We start from the raw sequence: 27680 nt of genomic DNA on the forward strand, positions 1-27680 counted from the left end.
CTCATAAAACAGCAAATTATTGAGGTGTAATGTACTACATAAGAATACATTTTATTCAACTTTTATTTAAATTTAGTTTTCACAGCTTACATAATTCTTTTCAGAATTAAATTCTCTACAATTTTTATTGCGAAAAATTATTTGTTTACTGGTCATTAAAGAAAGTTATTGGGCATCAAACGTAGAAGTCTGTGTTTTTCTACTTAGATTTTTTGCATATTTCAACTTTTTTCTCAAAAACTACTCACACTACAGCTTCCAGACTAGTTTTATTCAATTTTTCAGATATTTTTCCATATGAATCCAGCATACGTTTTTCAAAAACTAGTCCCCAAACAATTCAGCATCGGTGTATTTCACCAGAGGAACTGAATTCCGGGCGAAATCTTTCACTCTGTATAGCTCGCTAATGAAGCGTTTATGGATATATGTTTATGAGAACTTTTTTCTTATTTTTACCTCTACTATCACGTATAAATTATTTTACCATAATTATGAATCACCCTGTATACATAATCCATTTAGAACAAGTAAAAATATTAGTTAGCAACATTAAGCAAAGGGTTCTGAAGTGAAAAAGTCAGCCTTTTCAGATGTGTGAGTTTATGAATACTGATTTTGCCTTTATTATTGAACTTCTCAAAATGTTGTTTATATTAAATTATTGGTTGCCTCCTTTCAAGTGAAAATCTATAAGTTGACTGATAAATTATAAATTTATATAATAATCTGCATATAATCTCTGTTTGAAATTATAGAGATTTAGATTAGAAGTTTTGGTTAAGTAATAAATAACTCCTGATTCCTCAAAATTGTATTTTTCAACATTAATTAAAATCATAATAAATAGAATGGCTGTTTACACAATGTAATTTCAATAATTTTCCACATAGGCTAGTTGGTTAATTTCTAACAAGTCAACAATGTGACGTACTTTACTTTGCTTGAACGGTCATAGATAAATAGTGTGTTGTGTGTAATATGTATAAAGCATATAAAACAGTTTTATATGTAGTCCAGTCAAATGGTCGTTTTTCAGGAAACAGCCCCGAAAGAATTTTTCTCGACGGTTCTATATGTATTTTAGGGCGCTGAATTCGAATCTGAAATTTGCTGACACGCCAGAGGGCGGCTTCACTCCCAAAACCCTTAAAATTTCGGACTTTTTTCAATTTTCTCATTTTATCTCGTAAACCTTGAGTTTCTCAAGAAAAATCATTTTTGTCAAAATTGAAGAGAATAAAATTTCCAACAAATTCAGTGGTCGCGCAGGATTCTACCATTTTTTATTTCGGAGCTACAAATTTTCAAAAAAGGGGTATCTTTTAAGGGGTTTTCAAAATTATGCAAACCTACCACTTCTACCCTATACAACTTGGATATTTTTTCTAGTATAGATAAAAAACCACACATCACGTGAAAGAACACTTCATTATGAACATGATTCCTTAGGCTATTTTGAATTTAGTAGTGTGGGGAGGGGGAATACACCCTAAAGTAGAAAATCCCATTCCAATGTCCTACAGCCAAAATACAAAATTTTCATTATAATACCTTTTCAAGGCCTTCAGAACAAAAAAATACTTATTTCGGCTGAAATCATCTCACGAGGTGATCACATCTTTACTGTTGAAAAACATGTATCTTACTCGTTTTAGAGACTCTTGAATAACAGTAAAATCGCAGAAAAATGAGAATCATAATTTTTTTATTAGCTGTAACTTTTGAAGGGTATTGAAATCAGAAAAACGATTCATGGGAGCGGAAAGAGGAGAAAATTCTCTAAATCCTTGACTACTTTTTCGATTTTTTATCTAAAGTGTTTCATAAAATACGCAACTTTGAATATGCGAGAGTGTGGAAATGATTAAGAACGTATCAAAAAATTTTCGCATATTAAAAGTAGAGTATCTCGTGAAACACTTCAGATAAAAAATCGAAAAAGTAGTCAAGGTTGTAGAGAATTTTCTCCTCTTTCCGCTCCCATAAATCGTTTTTCCGATTCCAATACCGTTGAAAGTTACAGCTAATTGAAAAAATGATCATTTTCATTTTCTCATTTTACTGTTATTCAGGAGTCTCTAAAACGAGTAAGATACATGATAGAAACTTGCGATTAAACTCAAATGAAAGAGAATTACATGGTCTATAAGCTACGATGCCTCAAACCCATCTTGCATGACTATTTATTATCGAAAAACTTTCTACACTGAGAAAATGAGGAAAATATCGCAAATTTCTTGATTTTTTTGAATCAAACTTATTCTACCTCATGATTATATTTTCACAAAATTTATTTACCTCACATGAAAGAGGAGATTCTGTTCTTCAAATCAAGACCAATTACCATTTTTTATCATTTCGGGTTACCGAGATACACAGTTTTGAATATAGAAATTGGCAATTTTTCTGTTTATTCAAATAGGGGCTAAAATACACTAAAAGAGGATTTTTTCATCAAATTTCAGTTCTGATACATGATTTTGAACCGCCTTGACAAGCTTAGAAGAATGAGCTGTAGTACGAGGAGATCTGATCATTCTGTCAAAAGTTATAAGTGTTTAAAGTTTTGATCCTTGACGTATCCTTATAACGTACTCCCCACTAGGAAATATTGAAATTGAATGTTTCTAACGGGTGATTCTCATAGGAAATGACCCTCGTGAGATGATTGAAATATGTATTTTTTTGTTCTGAAGGCCTTGAAAAGGTATTATAATAAAAATTTTGTATTTTGACTGTAGGACATTGGCATAGGATTTTCTACTTTAGGGTGTATTCCCCCTCCCCACACTACTAAATTCAAAAACTCTTAAGGAATCCTGTTCATAATGAAGTGTTCTTTCACGTGATGTGTGGTTTTTTATCTATACTAGAAAAATATCCAAGTTGTATAGGGTAGAAGTGGTAGGTTTGCATAATTTTGAAAACCCCTTGAAAAATACCCCTTTTTTGAAAATTTGTAGCTCCGAAATAGAAAATGGTAGAATCCTGCGCGACCATGAATTTGTTGGAAATTTTATTCTCTTTAATTTTGTCAAGAATGATTTTTCTTGAGAAATTCAAGGTTTACGAGATAAAAAGAGAAAATTGAAAAAAGTCCGAAATTTTAAGGGTTTTGGGGGTGAAGCCGCCCTCTGGCGTGTCATCAAATTTCAGATTCGAATTCAGCGCCCTAAAATACATATAGAACCGTCGAGAAAGATTCTATAGGGGCTGTTTACTGAAAAACGACCATTTGACTGGACTAATGGTCTTAAAAGCACTCGTGAGATGTTTAATACACGTGCTTGCTCGCTTATGTCTCAACTCTACATCTAACTCGTGCGTTTAAACTGTTGTATCAACTTCTGTTTAGAATTGGGAAAAGCTAGCTTCACTGACACCTCAGAGGACCACACTAACTTACATGTGAAGATACATGAGAAGAGAACATTCTTGAAAACTTACTATTGAAATTAATAAAATGATTTCTGATAACGATCAGTATTCAAAGTTATTTCTTTTGAACTGAATTCTGATTCATCAATAATATTTTTGATCCGGCCCGTATTTTGTACCTTAAATTGTGAAATGAGACCATCAGAAATTTTTTTACTGGATCGTAATAATAACTCAACGATAATCTATGTCGTGTTTTTTTTCATAGCAATTAACGCAAAGAAGAAACGATGTCTTGAAACAATTGGCTGAATCAAGAGAGGAGGGAAACACCATAATTGAAATTCTGAGTGACAAAAATGTCCATACCATCATGGAAACAACTAGAGATGCTAAATTGTTGACAAATCATCTGATGAAAAATACGCAAGTGAGTATTTTCGTATAATAGGCTATTCTATTTGAAACTTGACAAAATGGAAACTTGACCTACTGAATTCTTGGAGAATTCTAAATAGGCCTGTAACCATCCTCGATAAATTGAGAATCTATAATTATGCAACATTCCAAGTTAATCAGTTGAGTACCGTAGTTCGTACGTGATGATGAATCATTCATGAATTTCCTATTCCGTATGTTTTTTTAATATAACATCTGCTAAACTATTAGTTCTGTGAACAGTAGACCTCACGCAGTTTTCTCATCCATAAGTATCTAATGTCACCTGTTTGAAATTTTAACAAACTCAGTTCACGTTTGAATTTGTTTTCATCCATTTCCGTGATAATCTTTCCATCTGATGAAAATATTCCTCAAATATTTGATAATTTTTTTCAGTCAAAAATATTATAATTAAATTCTCAAGCATTATGTAGTTCATTTAATTCTTTTTAACTTATTTATTTATTAAATTTTAATTTTTAATTTTCATTTTATTATTTCTACGGACAATATCTATAATCATAAAATTTACTAAATTACTTATAAATCAACAACTATTTTTGTTGTAGACAATATTTCATAAACATCATAAACATTTCATTTATTCAGTATTATCAGTTATTTTTTAACTGAATTTTCAGTTTATCAGGTACAATAATTATTATTAGCCTATTCAAATTGAGAAAAACTAATTTATTCAAGAGAGAAAACAATAGGAATGCCCTATACACGCTCGAATTCGCGCTGTATGTATGAGACCATGAGACAGCTCATGAAAGAGCGGCTTTGAAATAAGATTGAATACAAAGCGCATGCGCCGTTAAACGGTGCATTTCTCTTGTCACTCCAGCCATCTGTGTAATCCACTTGTCAGCTGATTGATTATGAATAATATCTATAGTCTGATTAATCCTATCTTCAGAGTGGATGATATAATTATAGTTATATCGGAGTTTGGAGGAATTCCTTTTCCTTTCATATTATCCTTTAAATGCAAAATTTCAAAAAACCTTGTGTATACATCGACGCACAGTTAAAAAAGGAATATTCCTGCCAAATCTCATCGAATTCTATCAACGCGTAATCGCTTCACATACAGACAGACAGTAGCAAATTGAGTTGAAACATAGACCTCACTACGTTCGGTCAATTATGTCCTCCATTGAAATTAATATATGCAATTCTCAAAATTCACATGACAGTTTGCGACCTATAAAGTAACAGAAATGGCTACATTTTTACTATTTCATATTTATGACCATTGAATTAAAAAAGTCTCAATTGATTAGTCACTTGCTCAATTTTGATATGTTTACCTCCTTACTACCCTGAACAGAACTGCAGGGTCAAAAATATTTTTTTTCCAAACATTTCCTTCTATAACCTTTCTTTGACTGGACTACAAGCTTTCGAATGAGTATAAATTCGACAAAGTAAGTTCCATGATAAAGTGTTCAAAACTGCTACACCTTCAAAATGAGGAAATTCACAAACAACATGCATCAAGAGTGATCATCCTAAGGGTGAAATCACCTGATTATTGCATTATTTTCTGTAGCATATAGCCTCAATCCTATACAAAATATTAATCTTACACTTTTACAAGATCCAACAAAATTTATTCATAGAATAATAATTCAATGACAGAATTGAAAAAACTGATGGCAATCATTCAGATGATAATCATGTTACATGTCATGCTCGCTGCTTACAGGAATTCTAAATAGCCTCCATTTCTCTTTGTGCAACTTCTGCTGCCGTTCATCAAGCTTCGAGTCGCCCGTCTCACTTCGTTGGGCCGTTTCTTCATTACTTTAAACTTCAATCGAATTCTGAGAATCAGTTCCTCCCTGGTCTCTACAGGTTCTCTGTAAACTTTATACTTTTCACAACCCCCCAAAAGTAGAAGTCTATTGGAGTAAGATCAGGTGAGCTTGGTGGCCAACTTACGGGTCCACCTCGGCCAATCCACCGCCCAGCATTGTAATCGAGCCACCCACGGACGTTTCTAGTATAATGAGGGAGGCAGTCATCCAACTGGAGCCACATATTCTGCCCACAAATTGAGAGGCACGTCTTCCATCAATTCGTGAAGCTCATTGGCCAGAAAGTCCATAAAAACTTCACCATTTATTCTTGCAGGGAAAATGAAAGGTCCATGTATGTGGAAAAGTTATTGTGGAAATTTACAGCACCAGTTCGTGTGAACGTACTTTTATCTGTGATCGTCCATGAAATGTTTGAAATAAAATCTTGTGCTAATATCCAAAACTCGATGCAAAACTGCATCCTTGAAACAGTATCAGGTTCATTCAACTCTTGAACTGGGATTCAAGATTCAAGATTCGTTTTATTAACCATCAGGCTACAATTAGCATTAGGCAAGTCATAATATATAAATTTTAAAAGTAGGCTACACACAATTGAACAGAAAATCATACCTGATAAAGCATATCTATATTACATTCAATTCAGGTATTCCTCAAGTGAGTAAAAGGCATTATTTTTTAGATAACTGTATACAATTTTCTTGAATTTGTTTGGAGGCAGATTCCTGGTTGTTTGAGGCAGTTTATTATAGTACAGTTTATACATTTTATTGTATAGTTTATTACAATATACACTGTATGAAAGTATGGCTTCTCATAGTTTTAGTGAGTCTTATTCGTGGTGCTACAATGTTTCTTCTGTTCCTGGTATTATATGCATGGTAATCTTCATGAATGGAAAAATTTTCTGAGTTTTCCTTGACGTAAATCAAATTGGAATAACTGAAGAGGGATGGAAGGGTTAGTATACCCAAATTAGGGAAATGTGGCCTGCATGAATCTCGCTGTGTTAGTCCTAGGATAGCTCTAAGAGCCTTTTTTGCCATAGGAACACTGTTTTAGCATGAACGAAATTACCCCATAGACGCACACCATAACTCAAATGTGAGTGGAAAAGACCAAAGTAGGTCAATATGAGTGTATCCAAATTCACGCAACCTCTCAGTTTTATCAATAAATAGACTATTCGAGATAATTTTTTTGAAAGGTGCTCAATATGTGTGTCCCAGTTCAGCTTGTAGTCCATATGAAGTCCAAGAAGTTTGACCGGTTTAATCAGACCATTACTCAGCTTGTCTTTGAGGGAGAAAAACAATATCTCAGTTTTATCTTCATTCAATTTCAGTCCATTGGCCACATACCAAGTCCTGGCCGTAGACAGAGCATTGTCAAGTTTATTCTGTACTCTTTCTATCAATGGGTCTGTAGCAACAATAGTCGTGTCATCAGCATATAATACACTTAAATATGGAACATTATAGCTGAAGTCGTTTACGAAGACAAGAAACAGAAAAGGCCCCAAAACTGAGCCCTGTGGTACCCCCGCAGCTACATTCATAATTTCGGAAGAGGAGTTACCGATCACAACCATTTGTTTTCTGTTTTGGAGATATGACTTCAGCAATTGTAGCTCAGTATTTCAAATCCCATAGAAAGCCAATTTATTTAGGAGAAAGTCATGAGAGATAGTGTCAAAAGCTCTACTCAAATCTACTAGACAGGTCCCGACTACATGCTTCTTTTCAAAACTTTCTAGTATTACATCAGCTATCTTTTCCACTGCCATAACAGTAGAGTACTTACTTGTGTCCGAATCCATATTGATGTTGGTAGAGTAGACCATTTGATGCGAAGTATTCATAGAGCTGTTCAAAAAGACATGCTTCAATGATTTTGCTAAAAATAGGCACAATAGCTATGGGACGATAATTCTCTGGGCAGCTCTTATCACCTCTTTTGTAAATGGGTGTGATTTTTGATAGTTTAAGACATTCAGGAAAAGTACTGCTCATGATAAAATTTATCAGATATGTCAGATGTAGAACTAAGGCTAGTGAGAGTTTTTTCACTGCATAATTTCTGAGACCATAGACATCTTCACTATGAGAATTACTAAGTCCTGTAACAATTGCAGTAACTGAACACTGACCTCTCTCCATTTGAAGGCCCTGTCAATTTTATGGTGCTCATTGAATGGAAAGTTTTCCAGCAAGTCAGCATGCGAAGTGCCAGAGTCTAAATCTAAATTGGTATCAGCGGCATCAACAAAGCACTGGTTTAGGATATCAGGGGAAATCGGGATATCTGCACTGACCTTTCTTTGGCCAGTCTCAGCCCTAATAACTCACCAGGCTGCCTTACATCTGTTTGATGACTCAATGATTGATTGCTTTGTCATTTGCACAAATTTTTGCTTGTCTGATTGCTAAATTATATTTCGTTTTGAATTTGTTGAATCTGATTTTATCTTCTATATTTAAGGTAAGTTTCCATCTGTCATAGAGACACAACAACCACGTTTTCATGACAGCAAGTTCAGCAGTGAACCAGCCATTTTTCTTAGGCCTTGCTGATTCATTATTCCGATTCCGTACTTTCACTATAGGACAATTCATATTGAACGAGAACTCAATGACATCCAGGAAAAAATTGAAGGCCGTGTTTATGTCATCCAATAAATACAGGGGTGACCAGTCGTAATACATCAGATAGATGTTCAAATTATCAAGCCTATTGGGGGAGAGGAGGCGTTTTTTTTTTGAAAAAAACTGGGTCCAGAGCTATCATAATTTTCTTCAGTTTTCTTGTATGAAATAACTGCTCAAACGGCTGCATGGTCTGAGATTATACCTTCTTCAGTTAGAAAGGTGAAAACAAACTCCTTATCAACGTTCGTGAAAATATTGTCCAAACATGAGAGATTTCTTGTTGGTTTGGCATGTACAGGATATAGGTCAAAGGATCTCATCATATTTAAAAAATGCTGAGTTTCATTTGACATATTCAAAATATTTACATTAAAATCGCCCGCTACTATCAGATTACTGTACTTGTATTTCCCTAACTCAATCATTAGCGTTTCCATTTTATCTAGAGAATCATGTGCATTGGAGTTGAGTGTGCGATATAACGTCATGACAATCAGATTAAAATCTTTCAAAATTATTGCTGAGGCCTCAGATATAAAATTTCTGCAGTGACTTGATATGTCAATTTCCTTATATTTGAGATTCTCGCTGACAAATACAGCCGACCCTCCATGTGAGAGTGGGCGACTCCTACAAAAGCTACTTGCGAGAAGATATTTGTTTGGTGTATAAAACGGTAGCTCTTCTTTGTACAGCCAATGTTCACTTACTTAAATAATGTCGGCATGATTGTCTAATAGTAAAGTTTCAATAAGTCCCATCTTATTTCTCATTGACTGCGCATTGATTGCAACAATTTTCAAAGAATTGTCTGTAGTAAACCTGCCGCGACTTTGAGGGTTGTAATTAGATTTGCCCAGTACGTCAATGGGGTTGTTCTCATTGTCACAGTCATCTCCCAAATCAGTCAAGTTCAAAGACATGAATGAAATATTCTTACTGTTGGTGTCCCTAATGATCCAATCTTCAACAGACCGATCATCACAATCATCTATCTTTACCTCAAATTGTGATGAACTTGATCTGGAGACAAAAAATGGTTTTGTTGCATAGCCCCATTCACAGTTGAGTTTTCAGTGTTGCTTACCAGAGAGAGACGTGTATTGAGTTGACGAGTTGCATCATTGTTGCTGTGAATTTGCATGCTCTGTTCCTCCTGAGACTTTAATGGAGCTGAACTTAGTACTTCTCTTTTTTTACAGTCCAGTATGATCCGATTGAATAAATTCTTTAGAATATTTAAGCCCTTACGATTGAGATGAAGTCCGTCTCTTGCAAAAGTGCGACCACGTACCCAACAGTTTGAATCTACAAACATGCAATTATTTTGACCATTAATTGCGTCTATATAATTGTAGTCCGTGTCCAACCTGTAGAGAAGACCACTTATCACTAATTTCCCTGAGGCGAATTTTGATTTTGCTACTCTGATAAGATTTTTCATTTTATATCCCAGATCGTCTGGTGTTAAAGAATCCCAAACATCATTTGTACCCACTTGTATTATTATTATATCATAGAGGTTGTCATAGCAGGATAAAGTCCTTGTCAACGATACAACATTTGCTCCAGAATATGATTTGAATAAAGAGTTATCCATATCCATACCTCTTCTCAATTTGAAATGCTTAATCATTGAATCGCCCACTACCAGTGCACGTACACCTGATTTATGTTTTACAGGAGAATTCGAAAGGATAACGTCTTTCCCAACATTTTCACTGATTAAAGGTCTATAAGTTTTGTTTGGATTCGTATTTGGAAATTGATCAATCTAATAAATTCAAAATTGTAGTAGATACATTTTTTGGACTCGAAATTGTGTACGAATTATCATTTAAGTTACGTAAGTAACTTAACCTTTAGACTGTGTATTCCAAATTAAGGTTTGAAGCAGTTTTGGGCGAATGCCTGTTGTTTTTACCTGAATTGTACTTGCATATGAATAAATAAATAAATAAATAAATAAACACTTGTATGATTGGAGTGTGTCTTCCAATTCCTTGATTTTATTTCGTAGGAATGAGTTATCAACTTCTAGTGTTTCCAATGAGGTTGTCATCTGCTCTATTAGTTTATTTAAGTGATTGATGTCAGGAGATGGGTGCATGTCTAATTCCTGTTGGGAAGTTTGTACAGAAGTGTAATTTTTTGATAAAAAATACTCACTCTCACCTCCTTCACCACCGGGAGCAGAGGGCAACATGAGGTCAGACGCCTCTATCTCGACTGCTCTTTTCAATAGGGCTGCTTTAATATTGTCAATCTCGGAAAAATTTCGACCTCAAAAAGTCCAACTCGGCACTCAAATTTGAGAATGTAGGAAGTAGGAGTGAGAGTACTATATGCCTATTCAGGATAGATTCAGTTTCAGAATTATTCAGGGAGTTATTGTGCAACGGGGGATTTGTGACATGAAGCAAGTGATTCTGACTATCATGATATGGTCGTAAGTTATTGTTCTTCAATATTCTTTGAACTATCATTCTTGAAACATCCAACATCCCAGCTGCCCGCCGGATGCTGGATCGAGGAGTCTGCTCGAAATACTTTAGAATAAGATTCTCAAAAGCTTCAGAAATTAAGACGGGCCTCTCGTACCGTGAAACTGATCCCATGGTAAGGGTCCCATCTTGACATCTGTCAATCTTAAAAAAAAATGTTATGAGATGGGTGTTTCCGGTCAGGAAAACGTCTCCTGTATACTCTCTCTGCCTCTCTTGAATTGCATCCACTCTCTCCATACATACCAATAACATGTTCAAGTACTCAATCAAGGTAAATTTCATGATAATGAACGCGAACACTTCTCTACTAGCCAAAGTTGATATATATCATGCCAATTAACTGGAAAGCACACTGAAAACTATACTGAAAATAGGCTGAAACATACACTTCTTGTTATTTTATTCAGGATTTATGGTACAGGAAATAATGCAAGTTATTGAAAAAGTCATATCATTGTAGAATGTTAAAATGTTAATTAAAACTTGTGAATATTGTCTGAGAGAAATCAGGTGATTCCACCCTAGGATCACCACTTGATGCATGCTGTTTGTGAATTCCCTCATTTTGAAGGTGTTCATTACAAATATCAGCAGTTTTGAACACTTTATCATGGAACTTACCTTTTCGAATTTATACTCATTCGAAAGCTTATGAAATGGGGAAGTTTTTGAAATATTGAAACCACTATAATCACTCGGAGAAAAACCGAGAAAAAATGGTTTGAAATTTCACTTTGAATTTGAAGAAAAGCATTTTTTCAAGTTTTAGCCCTAATAAAAAACTACAAAATATCCTTAATCTTAATATCATTAATCTACATTAATCTTGTTTGAAATTTCTCTCTTTCCAACAATACCCTTGAAATTGTAATTAGACCAGTAGTTTTCGAGTAATTGAGTATTTCAGTGGGTATATTCTGAAAATATCGAAAAATCGATATATCTCGGAAACTAAGGTCGATAGGAAAAAAGTTTACTGAACATTTTTTGTCAGAAATGTCGGGTAGAATCTATGGTCAACGGCTGTTACAACCTTGGTGGGACACTCTGTATACAGAGTGATCTGAAAAAAGGTGCCCATAAGTCAGGGTGTGATTCCTCTCATCAAAACAAGAAAAAAGGTTCTACTTAACATAGGTCCGAAAATGCTTGGTTACCAAGTTATACAGAGTGAACGATTTCGTCTGAATTTCAGTTCCCCTGCAGAAACGAAGCCTTACTGGTATTTGTTTGCTGTTAATTAAGATGCACACTTTAGCGTACTTTATGTAGAATTAACTGAAAAATTGAATGAAACCGTTTTAAGACTTGTAGCTACAATAATTTTCAAGATATGTGACGAAATACGCGAAACTTGGTCCCGTAAAACAAGTTCTTCAAGGTTTGAAGCAGATTTACTATGTTAAATATACAATCACAAAATATGTTTTCACAGAACTTGTAGAAAATTTAATTTCGAAGAGAAATATGTAGAATAAGTTCATAATAGACAAACGCAACCTTAAAAAATAATCCTCAATTACATAAAAAACGCATGAAAAATTGACAAAATCTGTTGAGCTCTCTATTTTTCATGCGTTTTGGGAGCCTCTTTCACACAACAATATTACCGTGAAAATCAGACTAGAATTAGTAGTAGTTCTGTGAACAGTAGACCTCGCGCAGTTATAATTGGTGTATCAAAAATGCTAACATCAAAAGTTAATCTCCTTCAAGACATACTGGCAACAGGACAGCCCAAGTTCAAAGCAGAGAAAGTTTGAGAGACTATACTATGTTATTTTAGTTATTAGTTGCATGCGTTATTGCACGCAATCAATAGTTCATTTATTTATTTATATACAATGGAGACAACGGGTTTCTCCAAATATGTCTCCTTAACAATAAAAATTGTACAGATACAAATGAAAAAAGAAAAATAAAGATAAAAATAATACAAACATATGCAATAATAAATAATACAAACAACAAATTGTCACCTAAGCCATAAATGAAAAATACAAAGATTTCAAATACTTAACTTATGAAAAAAGTAAAAATAAAACAAATTGAGAATTCAAAATTCTAAAACTTATAAAAATTAAAGAATATAATAACAAATAATGAACAAAAATTTTATCAATAGAATAAATAACATTTATAACTGAACGACGTTCCAAACCTTATGCATATCCATACTGATACACCAATTATTTATTTGATCAAATCATGCTTACATAAGATTCAGTTATCATAATAACGCTTTCCGGAATTCAGCGCGAGAAAACCAGAAGACTTCCAGGCGCCCAGCCAAGCTGTCATATGTTCTTGGCATCCTATTTAATAGTGCATAAAAAATTGCATCCAATGAGGCATGCGATTTATTGTCTTCAAAACTGCTGATTTTTTACCAAGCTACATTGAGATATTGAATTGCATGCGTCATGTTATACGTTTTATAATCCACTCGACAGCTGATGTATGATGAATAATTCTATAGTCTGATTTTTACTCCAATATTGACGTATGAAGGAGGCTCCTTTTTCCTTTTATATTATCCTTGAAAAGCAAAATTTCTATAAGCCTTGTATATACGTCGACGCGCAATTTAAAAAGAAACATACCTGTCAAATTTCATGACAATCTATTACCGCGCTTTGCCGTAAATGCGCAACATATAAATATTTAAACATTAAGAGAAATGCCAAACCGTCGACTTGAATCTTAGACCTCACTTCGCTCGGTCAATTATTCATCATAAATCAGCTGTCGAGTGGATTATTAATTGCATGCGATGACACATGCTATTGATAACTCGAAGCAATGTACCTAGAATACGTTTTAGCAATGTATTTTAGGTACATTGACTCAAAGTAACATAGTATTTTCTCCAGACTTTCCTGTACTTTCAACTCGGTCAGCTTTTGATGATAGCCTAGTAGTTGTTGACAACAGATGATTAGCATTTTCGATACACCAACCCAAACAGCCATTATTCGTTCTCACATCTATATCTCGCCGACACGACAGGACAGGACAGAATGTACTCTGATGGACAGTTTCAGAGGAGGCTTTGGTTTATAAACTGCGCGAGGTCTACTGTTGACAGAACTTGTAGTTTTAGATCTTGTAATATATGCTCATCAAAGTTCTCTGACAAACCATCTTCTATGTAGATATCAGATGATATTTATGGTATATGGTTTCAGATTTATTCATTTAGATATTTATTGCAATGAATGCAGTGAAAGGTTTATTGTGTTGGAATAATATTGGTGTTATTTATATTGGCGTTTGATTTAAATTGCAGTTCAAATGGGAGTACATGGATACCGTGTATAAAATGGCGAAGATTCAGTACGAGTGCGGTGACTACGCTGGAACCAGCACCTTCCTTTACTTCTATTTGCTTCTCATGCCGCCAACTGATAAGGTTAATTAATATATATTATACACTAAGTTATATTTATTTGGCTCTAACCTACTCTCGCTCATATGCTTACAGTGTCATTCAATTCTGAATCACAGCAAAGATTGAATGGGATGGCTTCTTGTTTTAAGGAATACAGACAGTTTAGAGTCAATTATTTCACTGCAGCATAATTTTGTCAACACCTAAATTCTTCGACTATATTCAACCGAACGAAAATAGTCATATGGAAATTGAAATTGAATTGGCTGAGTACCTCCTCATACCTCGCAACCATAGATGTTGCCAATTCGTCAGGTGTATTATTATAATCAGCTGTGGACAACGCTGCACTCATCTATTCCAATTTCCATTGGACTTTGAAATTTATTTGCCAAAAAATTCATACATTACAAAAATTTCATAATTATAGACAAGTCTAACAAAAACACAATATCTTGAACTAAGAAATATCATAAAATAGAACTTGACTAATCATGAAAACTTGAGATAAAAGTAGAATTTTTCAGGCGCCACCAGCAAAAGAAAAAACATCTTGCCCGCTGGTGGGAGTATTTGTATACTGTAAATAAGTAAATAAAAACAATAACTTGAAAAAAGTATCAACTAGAAAGAATAAACGAGTAAATATATAGATAGCTTAAAACGATAAAAACAAAATTGAATGAGATAGAAAACAACAAATCAAATTGACATTACCACCACTCAGCAGCTCCCAGTGAAAAAAGAACCTATCCTTAATCCAAGTATCAATCATTCTATCTCGGACTTTTAATTCAAAATCAAATGGTAGAATATTTATAAATCCAGTGCTCATATACATGATATGTCTTCTTATAAAGCTCAACCTTGAATTAAGGTCTTGAGTTATAAAACGGTTTATCAGTTCGGATAAATGTTTCTTTGTTTTTAACAATATGTTCAAGAAGTCTTTTGAAATAAAGTTGTCTTATTGTCATTACATTAAATTCAACAAAGAAGGATTCACTTGGATATAACCTTGGTTTTTTTTTAAATTGTACTTTTGAATTGAAAATAAATCAAGAAGGTGAGTGTCATAGGCTCCACCCCATACAACTAAACCATATTGAATAAAAGACTGTACAAAAGCATAGTATATCATCCTAAGACTTTCCAAGTTAAAAATGTTGTTAATTTTGTAAAATTTATAGTTTGCATATTTAAGTTTATTGCAAAGGAAAGTTATGTGTGGACTCCACCTCAAATATTGTCTAGTCAAGAAAAACAGCTATTGTCTTTTTATTTATGTTCATACTGTCAATTACTATCCTCAAAAAATGACTTAGTGCATTTCCTGTAACTTTGTTTGTCTGAAAACCGAATTGATGTGGCTCGAGAATATCATATTTAATTAGATAATCAAATAAGCGTTTTTTAAATAATTTTTCAGTTATTTTAGCTACATTACTAAGTACACTTATAGTTCTATAATTGGAGGGATCATTCCTATCACCTTTTTTGAAAATTTGCTTAATCCTGGCAATTTTGAAATGACTTGGAAAAGAAGCTTTAGTGAAAATAGTGTTTACAATATGAGCATTTGGTAAGGATATAAACTCAGCTATCTGTTTTAAAGTAGCGCTGCTAATTTCATCGATTCCAGGACTAGCATTATTCTTCAAAGTTTTTATTGTATCCTCCACTTCAAGAGGAGAAACTGGAATTAAAAACAACGGATTAGCAAAGTTATGTCTGGGTTTAGAATATTTCAGTTCAGAATGACTATTATTTGTCTTTAAAATTGACCGAGCATGCATCTCCCCGACATGAGCAAAAAAGTTGTTTAAATTCTCTGGATCAATATTAATTTCTTCATTTTCTACAAACTTTTCGCTTATGATTCCATTCACTTTTTTCCAAAGCTTTCTAGGATTACCTTTGCAATAGTTTATTTGATTCTTATAATATATTTCCTTAGCCATTCTTATTGATTCATCTTGTATTTTCTTATAGGACTATTTTCGTGCGGTTGACTATAATTTATGCTCAAGTCTTGAGTGATGGTAAAATCTTGACAGGAACGCAACTGTAACTATTTTTGTTTTTCAATCTAGTCTCCTGTAACTATGGGCACCATTAGACCTACACTTCCTATTCTATTAAGCGAGCAATATTTCTGTTTCTATGTATGTATGTCGGACGGATTTCGAAAACGGCTCTTGAATATTCTAATGAAATTTGGAATATAGTAGGTTCATGATACTAAAGTTCTTTTCTAACTAGTCCCAACTCTGGGAAAACTTGCTGACGGTCCTTATAAAATGATTTATTCGTCTTGTAAATAGCAGCTGATCAACAGGGAGTTTTCCGTAGTCTCTTGAAAACTAGACCTAGGGCCAGTTGCACATACGTCTTTATGTGGAACGATATATGGAGATTAACGCTTAGAAACTAATCGCTGTTAGCTTTACAGTTTCATTTTTATTGCACAGATCTCAGTTAATTTTTCAACACTCACCGAAAGATGAATTCCCTAACATTACTAGCAAGATGAGGTCTCAGAGACCGATATAATGTACTTGATTACATTTTTTTTATTGAATGTAACTGTTACTAGTACTAGGACTAACGATAAGTTTTTCCTATCCTAAATTACTACTTCAAGTCATTTTACAAGAAGAATCTTGTAATAGCTCCTCCTTGTTTTAAATTACCTCATCCATAATCACTGCACTAAATTGATGCATTAATGTTTTTCCACTTCCACTAAGCCCTCCTGGAGGTGTACACCAAATCTGTTGGCTTCTTCCTTTTCAATCTCCTCTTCAATGTTGAGTTGTCCAAAAGCTGGATTGCCTCAACATTTTAGTGGTGATTATATTTACTGCATGTTTTTTCCCTCCAGTCTTTCTGCTTAATGTAGAACATAACATAAATTAACATTACACATAAACACAGAAACAAAAATGGCTGATTTGATGGAGGATTTGGATTTATTAGACATTGAAGACTTTTCGATTCCAAATTCACAAGATGTCAACAATGCAATCCAACCTTTCAACTTTAAAATCATCAATTTCAACATCAGAAGCTACAATAAAAACATTATAAATTTTTTTTGTAACTAACTATTGTATGTAATATTGTAATGGGAACGCGGAATTGGCTAACTGGAATTTGGCTAACTGTGGTTGTGGAAGTGACTGGCTAGGAACTCACTGATTCTGTCGCCGACAGAATTGGCTAACTCTGGAACCCGCTGATTCTGGCCAGAAAATTGTGGAGAATTGGAAATGGCTAACTTTGGAAGTCGCTAACTCGCAACTCACTGATTATGACGTCATCGTTTTCACCTTTCTCCTTTTGTCATCGTCTCCTCATCATCCTCATCCACCTCCACCAACCCCTCTACAACCACAAGCTCCTTCTCCTTCTCCTACTCCTCCTCCTACTCCTCCTCCTCCTCCTCCTCCTACTCCTTCACCTCCTCCTCCTCCTCCTTGTCATCATTATCCTCCGGCCAAATTATCATTTCTTTATATAATATTCTAGAGGGTATTGAATATTTTGCCATGATTGAATTCTTATTATTGCTGGGGTTCCTGTTCTATTATAGCCCAGTCAATGAAGGTCCAAAAAAGCAGTTTCGATCCGAAAATTAAATAAAAGCTGAATTTCCCACCATCGATAGAACCCTCCCAGAGGATCGTTCTCCCAAAAATCCCAAGAAATCCCCTTGGAGCTTTCCGCCCCAGCCCCTTAAAACATGAAAAATGCAGGTGGACACGGGAAATCAATTATCTCTTTAACCATTGATCAGAAACAGTTCTATTATATACCATTCGATTTGTTACATTATGGACTAAAATATTGGTTATATTCATTTTTCCAATAAAATTAACAGTTTTCTTGATAAAATAATATATATGTAAAAGTTTAGGGGGTTTGCGATTTGATTTTTTTGTTTTCTTCGATTAACTTCTAAACAAGTAGTTTTAAAGGGAAATGAGTCAAATAATTAATGTAGCCATTCTCATTGCAAATTCATTGATGTATATTTTTATGTATTTGCGATTCGATTTGACGCTGTGAGAGGGGAAACAGTCGACGCGGAACGGCGCGGCTGACTCTCTTAGCAATAGTAAACAGCAAACTGGAAATCAATTATCTCTGTAACCATTAATCGGAAAAAAATCTATCATATGTCATTCGATTCGTTAAATTAAGGACTACAATATTAGTCGGATTCATTTCCTCAATTAATCGAACAGTTTCCTTGATAAAATAATATAATGTAAAAATTTAGGGGTTTTTCGATTTGATTTTTGTTTTCACCGATTAACTTCGAAGCAAATAATCTAAAAAAATTGACAAATAATTTTTTGTTTTCTCCGATTAACTTCGAAGCAAATAATCTAAAAAAATTAGACAAATAATTAATGTAGCCACATTCATTGCGAATCCATTGATGTATACTGTTATTTATTTGCGATTCGATTTGACGCTGTGGGAGGGGAAACAGTCGACGCGGTACGGCGTGGCTGACTCTCTTCACCATAGTAAACAGTAAAATACAGTAGTATGCCTACTGCTTTCTAAGTTGCATCTTATTCACACTATGGCGCTCGAAACAATCAATTCTGTCTATTGTTTTGACATGCGATGAAATTAATTTTCCACATTTTAATTCTCTAAATTCTCAAAAATCATTTTGTTGTTATATATGAAATTGTGCTAAATCAAGCATTCTATGACAGACAAAGATATTGTTTGCAACCGATAAAATATTCATACTATTAATATAACTATAATATTAAAATAACATCAGATAATATTATACATATTTAAAATATGTGTGTATGATCATAATTCTATGCTAAAATTTATCATAAGCTATGAATGTCAAAAATTGAGATAAATCATAGATTACAATAGTGTTAACAGTGGCAATTTCCTGAAAAATCATAGCGTGCAATGTTTGCTGTTTTCTACATTTAATATTCTCCAAACCAGGTTGATAATATACCTTCTGTTGAGCCAAATATATATGACGGCTGAAACATAAAAAAATTTATACATTGGGCTTGTTGAGTTGAAACTTTCTATGATTCTCTCTAAAGTAGCTTATCTTCCGTTCTTACTAGTTGAATCTACATTATCTAGACAGTCCAATATGAAAATTCAGTAGATTCTAAAGATGAAAGGCATGCAAACATAAAAATTAAGGAAGAATAAGCATGCAAAAAGGTAGTAAAATAATGAAAGTGTTTAACATTTAAGCACAAAGTAGCCTACCGTATAAAATGAATTGAAAAATGATTCATCATCTTCTATTTGTTTTTGTTAACATATCGATTTTTCACCTCCACTCGCATCTTGTCATTCATTACACAAGGTTGGCAGAAGCTTTTCTTTATGTCGATTAATGTTGATTGAAAATGATTTTGATTAGGGCACCAAAAGAATAGATCATTTTACACATAGTACACAAGTATATTGTGCTTATAATGGGCTCTTCTTTATTTTCTATCGATGTTTTGCTCCAGTAGAGAAAATTTTAAATGTTGGTTTTACATTCTATAAGCTTTAAAAATAATATGAATTAACGGTAATATAAATTTGATAAGTCCAGTATTAAATTAATCGATGTTGATATTCATTGTATGGCTTTGTATCAATGTTACTTGCACTGTTTGCAATTCATCACTCTTCTCTCGAGAATTAGTTTTTTATGAATTTCATGATCTGAAAATTGAAATTCAAATGCTATTTGGATGACGTTCACATTCCACTGGTTTTTTTACAATAATTTTTACGTTGAAGAGTGAGGCAATTCAATCCATTTGGAAGTAAAAGGAAATCACAGTGCGATTTGAACAGTGGATAGTAACTTTGAAATTCAGTTGCTCAATTCATTTCGACTTGATACTATCATTTGTAATTATAGTTGATCAGAAATATGCATTGTATAAAATGTTTATATTTCAGTTTGACTAATCTTCTATCACAGTCTCGCTTTCATTCATAAACATGATAATCCTAAATACGTTGATAACCTTAAAGATGTAGCTTATCTTATGACGAACAATGTACAATACAAACAATTTTCATTGAATTACTATTATGATGATCATTGAAATTTCTGCCTGTGATTGAGAAAAAGTCATTTTATGAGCGTTGAAATTCATACCTAGAAAAAGTTGCATTATTACTAGAAATTTTGTTATTTTTACTATTTATAATAGGTACTGTACATTGATTTTTGTGATTATAGAGATCAACTACATTATTCTGAATCAGGATAAGGATAAATAGGGAAATTGTGAGATGTGGATAACATTCATAGTTACATAGCATCAATTTGAAAGCTCTGATAATAATGATTTGAACGGAACTGCGATTCTGGCTTGGTATTGCCTCTTCATGTTCAGTGAGAATAGAAAGCTTCAGAGTAATTCGTTCTCACTATATGTGATAATATTGGTAATATTTGGTAACATTTGTTAATATTTCAACCGAATGTGCAACAAATTAATCTACTTACAGCTTGAAAATTTTCAACTTATCAGGAGTACAGTGTTATAATATAGTATGTCAGGTAGGCCCACCCTTTTATTTTTTCTGTTCACGTGATCTGATGATATTCATTCTATCATCAAGTGTTTAAATCATAAAGAGTTATGAAACAAGATAAAACACAAGAAAAGCTATAAAAAGAAATTTTGAATCTTCATTTTTCACAAAATAAGGATACGATGAAGGAGTCGGACACATAATATATCATGAAACTTCGTTGAAAAACATCAATATCTGAAACTAGAGTTATCAAATTGTGTTACCTCTGACTCGTATGGAGAAGGCACACTTCAAATTAATATAATAAATTCTGTGAGCAAACAACGAAATCCTGATTTTTATCATGAGCATGGTTAAATCAAGAAAATTGTAATATTTTTTTAGAGTATTGAAAAGTGAAAATCTATATACAGCGCATGTCAAAACAATAGACAAAATTAATTGTTTCGAGGCCATAGTGTAAATGAGATGCAATGTAGACAGCAGTATTTGTGATGGGAATTTATTCCCATCACAAAAAAAGACATCTATGAGGATTACCGTTACCACGAAAAACTTTATCTTTATCCAGCTGATACGTATTGTACAAGACTGAATTTCAATAATTTAACTGATCAGCAACCATCCCTCGGAAATTTCCATACTGGAAAACATTTTTTGGATATTTTTTATAACTGAATAACATTTTTTGAAAACATTTTTTATTCTGTTTACTATGGTGAAGGGAGTCAGCCGCGTCGGCTGTTTCCCCTTCCACAGCGTCAACTTGAATCACAAATACATAACAATATATATCAATGGATTCGCAATGAATGTGGCTACAATAATTATTTGTCACATAGTTAATCGGAGAAAAAATCAAATCGAAAAACCCCTATATTTTTACATTATATTATTTTATCAAGGAAACTGTTCGATTTATTGTGGAAATGAATCCGACTAATATTTTAGTCCTTAATTTAACGAATCGAATGACATATGATAGATTTTTTTCGATTAATGGTTACAGAGATAATAATTGATTTCCAGTTTGCTGTTTACTATGGCTAAGAGAGTCAGCCGTGCCGTTCCGCGTCGACTGTTTCCCCTTCCACGGCGTCAAATCGAATCGCAAATACATAACAATATACATCAATGGATTCGCAATGAGAGTGGCTACATTAATTATTCGGCTCATTTTTCTTTAAAACTACTTGCTTTGAAGTTAATCGAAGAAAACAAAAAATCAAATCGCAAACCCCCTAAATTTTTACAAATATATTATTTTATCAAGAAAACTGTTAATTTTATTGAAAAAATGAATATAACTAGTATTGTAGTCCATAATGTAACAAATCGAATGGCATATAATAGAACTGTTTCCAATCAATGGGTATAGAGATAATTGATTTTCCGTGATTAACTGCATTTTTCAACTTTGAGGGGGGCTAGGGGGGAAAGCTCCAAGGGGATTTCTTGGGACTTTTGGGAGAATGTCCCTCTGGGAGGGTTCTATCGATGGTAAAAGATTCAGCTTTTATTTAATTTTTGGATCAAAAAAACCTTTATTGACTGGGCTATTATATGAGTCTATTCATTCTATTATTATTGTTTTGTCATTATAACAAATTATTCTGATTTTATAACTTTGGCATAGCTTTGTACTAATGATAATAACATTGTTGTTATTATTAGTACAAATGTTATTATATTATTATTACATTTAAAACAATAATAAAAGAATTATTTGAATGAATTTGAATTCGAATTAATATTGTATAATATTACATCAATAGAATTAAATATGATAATAACATTGTTGTTATTATTATATATTCGTTTTAACTCTGTTCTGTAACTATTATTCAGATATTTTTAATTCAATTACATTTATTGAATGAGCGTTAGCGAGTTGACTTAAGCCGCGTTTGGACCGAAGTTATTGACAAAATTTTAACCTAATCTCTATACAGAGTGTCCACTGAATCAGGCTCAGGAAATTCCCGTACATTCCCTGTATATTTCACGTTCTTCCCGGTTTTCCTTGCTGGTTGAAACACATGTTTATTGGAAAAATATAATGTTCTCAAATAACAATTTCAAAAGTGCAAAAGTATGTTATTCATCAAAATGTAGCACCATTATACGATTATAACTATGTATTTTGAATAATACAAAAAAGGCAATTTAGAAGAAAAATCGAAACTCGCTAATCTACCCTTTACCCTTTAAAACATTATAGTCCAGTCACTACCGGTATATACATTGGTGTTTGCAATATATATTTTAGTTTGATTTTTCAATAAATCGTTTGGATACATTAGAGAAGTCTAGAGTCTAGAACCAATTTTTCATGCAAAATTTTCAATATCCTCTAATTGTCACAATTTAAATATACAATTCAAAATCCCTCTGGGCGTAATTTTGTGCTCTTCAACCTGAGACAGGAGAGCGCACAAAATCACGCCCAAAGGGATTTTGGATTATACATTTGAATTGTAGCAATCAGAAGATATTGTTGATTGAAAACTAAAATTCATTAAAATTGATTATTTTGTTGAAATTTTACTCGTTTTTGTGACTCAGAACACATTACATATAGATTGATCCCTCACATAGTATATTTTCTACTATTTAATTCTGTACATATCTTGGAATGTATTCGTAACAACTGGTTGAATCAGACTGACTCAAAACAAACCTTTCACATACCATATTCTGCTAACCATGATAGTATCCTCACTGCAAGCTTTTCTCACTTGAAAACGTTTCATTACTCAAGAAGCGAATAGTGTTATCAAATTAGCACCTCCACTCGACAGAAGTTCTCTTCCAAAGTTCCCTTGAAAGGCAAAATGTCAAGCTATGTGTTAAGGTATTTGATGAGAAAAATGTAGCAGCTTTAAAATAATGCAACATTCAAAATGAAAATGTTGAAACCCATGGAGAAAATCCATGCTAATTGTGAGCTCATAGAGCATCAAATTCTCTTCAATTTGATGTATAATTCCACACTTTTACGCATTTCCCTACGACTTTTGCAGCAGCTTTATCTAGTGTTGAATATGAAATTTCCAGTTTTGCAACAATTGACAAATGAATTTTGAAGGAGTGTTTTGAATACAATTTTTGACTTTGCAGCGTTGTTGATACTAGTTAGGAGGAGAACATATCAGAAGTCCCCATCCCTACCCCATTTTTTGAAGTGATGAGGGTGATTTAAATGTTGCATTCTTTAGCTTTTTGCTTCCACGCTTATATCTTTGCAACAATGCGTTCAACCAAGATCCTAAATAAATAAAAAAAATGATGATCACTTGAGAAACCAGAACAGTATTCCGTATTCATTGTACTGCAACAATGAAATGAGACAAAAAAACGAGATGAGACGAATAGTGGATTGGTTAGAAATAGTCAGGAGGGTGATAATAATACTGTAGAAACTGGTAAGTTCCCCCGGGCTAGAACTTGCTAATTTTAGGATATTGACAAGAGATAAGCTTCGTGCTTCGTTTAGATCTTCGTTTCATTGCAAACATTGGTTCACTCAAAACGATATTGTCCTTTTAATGTAAATATTGCCTAGTTTGACCCTTGAATGTTCCATTCCAAAAAGTTAATAGCCTACATTGAAAATTATATCTTCCTCTAAGTGCAAGAAAACTGTCTAGAGCTTCAGATACAATCATTCTTCCCTCGAATAACGTTGTGTTAATCACTATTTACTTGCTAAAGACAATTCTGTTTAAATCAATGTTAATTCAGTAATGTAATAATAGAGTAATTTTATCCAATTAGCCTCATGTATTATTTCTAATTACATCTGTGTAGGCTACCTATTGTGTAATCACATAGTCGGCTATCTTTGAAGAACATTCACATATCAAATGTGGAATAATAATTTGCCCTAATTGTATTTTCTATTAAAAAACCTTATCTTGTGTTGTGTGATTACATATTATCATTGGAGAACATGTAGGTATCAAATGTGGAGTACTTATTTGCCTTATTATCATTATTATTTTACTTTCCAGTGTACAACGTTGAATTGTATTTATGAATAATTTAATAATACGATTTCTACAAGAAAAATAAGCTTATCACACTTTTTATAGCTTCGTGGTAATGAATTGTTTATTATTTTCATGTTTCCTATTGTCACATAGAAAGTAATTATTCTCGTATTTGTTGAGTTAACTAAAGATACCATGGTTGAAATACGAAAACTAGTTTCTATTCCAATGAACAGGTAGTTGTCAGGGCAGCAAGACTTCTTAGGCCTATGTTTTGGGCTATGAATACAGCGATCACATAATACAATAATACAATTTGTACTATATGGTTGCTGTATGAATAGGACTTTGACCTATTCAATAGGAAATCTAATTATAAATCACAAGATATTTTATGATTACTCCAAATTGAACAAACGCATTTTCCCAGTTGCACAAGAGCCTGTTGAATTTTAATCATGATCAAATGCCAAAAGAAGCAATTAGGGAAGTCTTTTTTGAAAAGAATGCTTTTCTTCACATAGCATTCAATCATGGTTAAAGTTTGACAGGCTTTTGTGCAACCGACCCTGTCCTGGATGGCACACTACCTGCTGGCTGTTGTTTCTCCATCTCTTTCTATTCAATACCATTTCCTATCTTCTTCCTTGTCTCTCAGTTTCATGGCAACTACGTCTTCGAAACAATGACTTTTTGTATAATTCATGAGAGAAGAGTTGAAATATATTCAGAATTATCTAACGTTTTATTGGATAATTCTATGGAAAGAAAAGGTTTCAACCAAAAATGAATTATAAACCAGAAAAACATTTTCAGTGGTGCCGGGGGCGAAGCCCCCTGCCGAGTGCAAAGTGCGAGTTATAAATACTAGGCACAGGATCATTCCTTAGAACTGAATCTCAGATCTCGAAGAAGGGTGGTGGCTTTAAACAGGTACAAAATTATATGACTGATTATATATAGTAATTGTTAGAGATCTTTAGGGTATAGTTTTCAAAAACACAGTAAAAATATCTTTAAGGATGAAGGTTTATATAAAGTTGCCGATTTTTGAAATTGAAATCAACTTCCTAGATTATAATTATAAGAAGGTAAATTTTGATATAACTTTTGATTAGACTAATCATCATACTATGCAACCTTTTCCTATTGTCTGAAGCTTATAAATTATGTAACTTTAAAATTGTTGTGACGTTGGCCATTCATTTTAAAATGTTTTATGTCAATAAATGAATTTTTAATTATATTGAGTTCAGCATGTAAAATAAAGAAATCCGCATCTTTTCATCCTCCAATTGACTTTCGTCAACAGAGGTGGTCAAGTCTTATCAAATTGGGAAGAGAAAATTCTCTTTAATTTGATGGATTATTTAATCATTTTATGATTTCCATCAATTGTTATAGCAGCTTCAGTGTTGAGTGTCAAATTGTCAATACAGCATCAAGTGTCAACTTGTCGGTACTTCACCTTTAGCTCATGGTTTAGGGATGAGGATTTTCAATATGTTCAGCTCCTAACTAGTCTTAATGTATCTGCAGAATCAAAAATTGTGTTCCAGATATTGTGTTCAAATTACATTGATAAATGATCAATTATTGCTGTATTGAGAATGTTGAAATAATACATCAAATTGAAGAGAATTGAATCCTCTACAACTCAACATTCAGTACTCATTTTCTCAATGCATTTTTGTTAAGTCATAAGCCCTGAAAGTGCAAAAAGTTGTAAGAAAAACTGTATTTTCAAGGATTTCACACTTTTAAAAGCGAATATCTAAAAAATTAAAGGAGATATCACAAAACTCAACTGTACATGTCGCTGAAATGCATTATTCTCAAGATACATGCGTGTAAGCCAGGAATAAAAGAACCAAACTTTCAAACCACCCTCATCCCTTAAGCACAAGGGGTAGGGATGAGGACTTTAGATATATTCACCTTCTAAGTAGTCAAAACAAAGCTGCGAAGTCAAAAATTGTGTTCCAAACATTCCCTCCAAATTTCCCTGTCAATAATTGATCTATTGTTGTTGAACTGAAGTTTTTACACTCAACACTATAATGGCTGCAACAATCGTGGGGAGATGCGTAAAATGATGAAAAGATTCATGAGATTGAAGAGAATTAGGTGTTCTATAGGCTCATGATTGGCACAGATTTTTTCATTCAATCGTGGAAAAGGCCAAAAAGATGAAAAAATCTGAGCCGGAAGGGTTTCCTTAAAAATGTGACTCCTTCAAGAGCTCATATCTAGAAAACTATGAGATATATGGAAAAATGTTAAGGATGAAACTTGTAGGCTAATTTGTAAGCTTTAATTTTGTATTTGACAAAAATTTCCGAAAGACGAATTTGTTTAAGATATATACAAAAAACCAGAATATGGAACTTTTAAATAACCCCCACCCACTTAACATAGGGGGTAGGAGTGAGGACTTTTGTAATGTTTACCCACTTACTATCCTTAAAAGTGTTGTGGGGTCAAAAATTGTATTCCAAACGTTTCCTTCTATAATCTTTCGTTGACTGGACTAGTATTGAATTACACAAATGTGTTATAGTTTGCATCGTCTGTTGTTTTATGATGTAACGAGTTTTTTTTGGTGGGGGGGAGTAGACAGGGAATCGACCTTCACGAGATTGGTTTGTATTTTTGAATGCTGAAAACTCTGTTATATACAGATCATTTTCAAACAAATTTCCCCTTATGATTGCATAGGCTACATTCACTTTTCAGGTGTTGGATTGCATAAATGCATAGTGGAAAGTTCTATTCTTGAAGCAATTCATTTTCGGAAATTCATTTTCATTTACTAAAAATTCCACTGTGAACGGATATGGGTATACTAGATACTCTTATGAGAGACTACATTGAGTCCATAATCCATCTTGACTGAGACTCTGAGTCAGTAATGTTATATGACAATATTATATTTA

The 27680-nt window shown here is 33.2% G+C and overlaps 1 protein-coding gene across 1 annotated transcript in view; it reads left to right on the forward strand.

Moving 5' to 3' along the window:
- The window catches only part of LOC111060060 (eukaryotic translation initiation factor 3 subunit E-like), a 79998-nt gene that overhangs the window by 3318 nt on the left and 49000 nt on the right, over window positions 1-27680 (forward strand). Inside the window, exons 2-3 of the mRNA XM_039428282.1 lie at window positions 3650-3811; window positions 14096-14218. Coding sequence (XP_039284216.1) covers window positions 3650-3811; window positions 14096-14218 — 285 coding nt within the window. The remainder of the gene's footprint in view (window positions 1-3649; window positions 3812-14095; window positions 14219-27680) is intronic.

This window comes from Nilaparvata lugens, chromosome 5 (genome assembly GCF_014356525.2).
Source record: "Nilaparvata lugens isolate BPH chromosome 5, ASM1435652v1, whole genome shotgun sequence".
Lineage (NCBI taxonomy): Eukaryota > Metazoa > Arthropoda > Insecta > Hemiptera > Delphacidae > Nilaparvata > Nilaparvata lugens.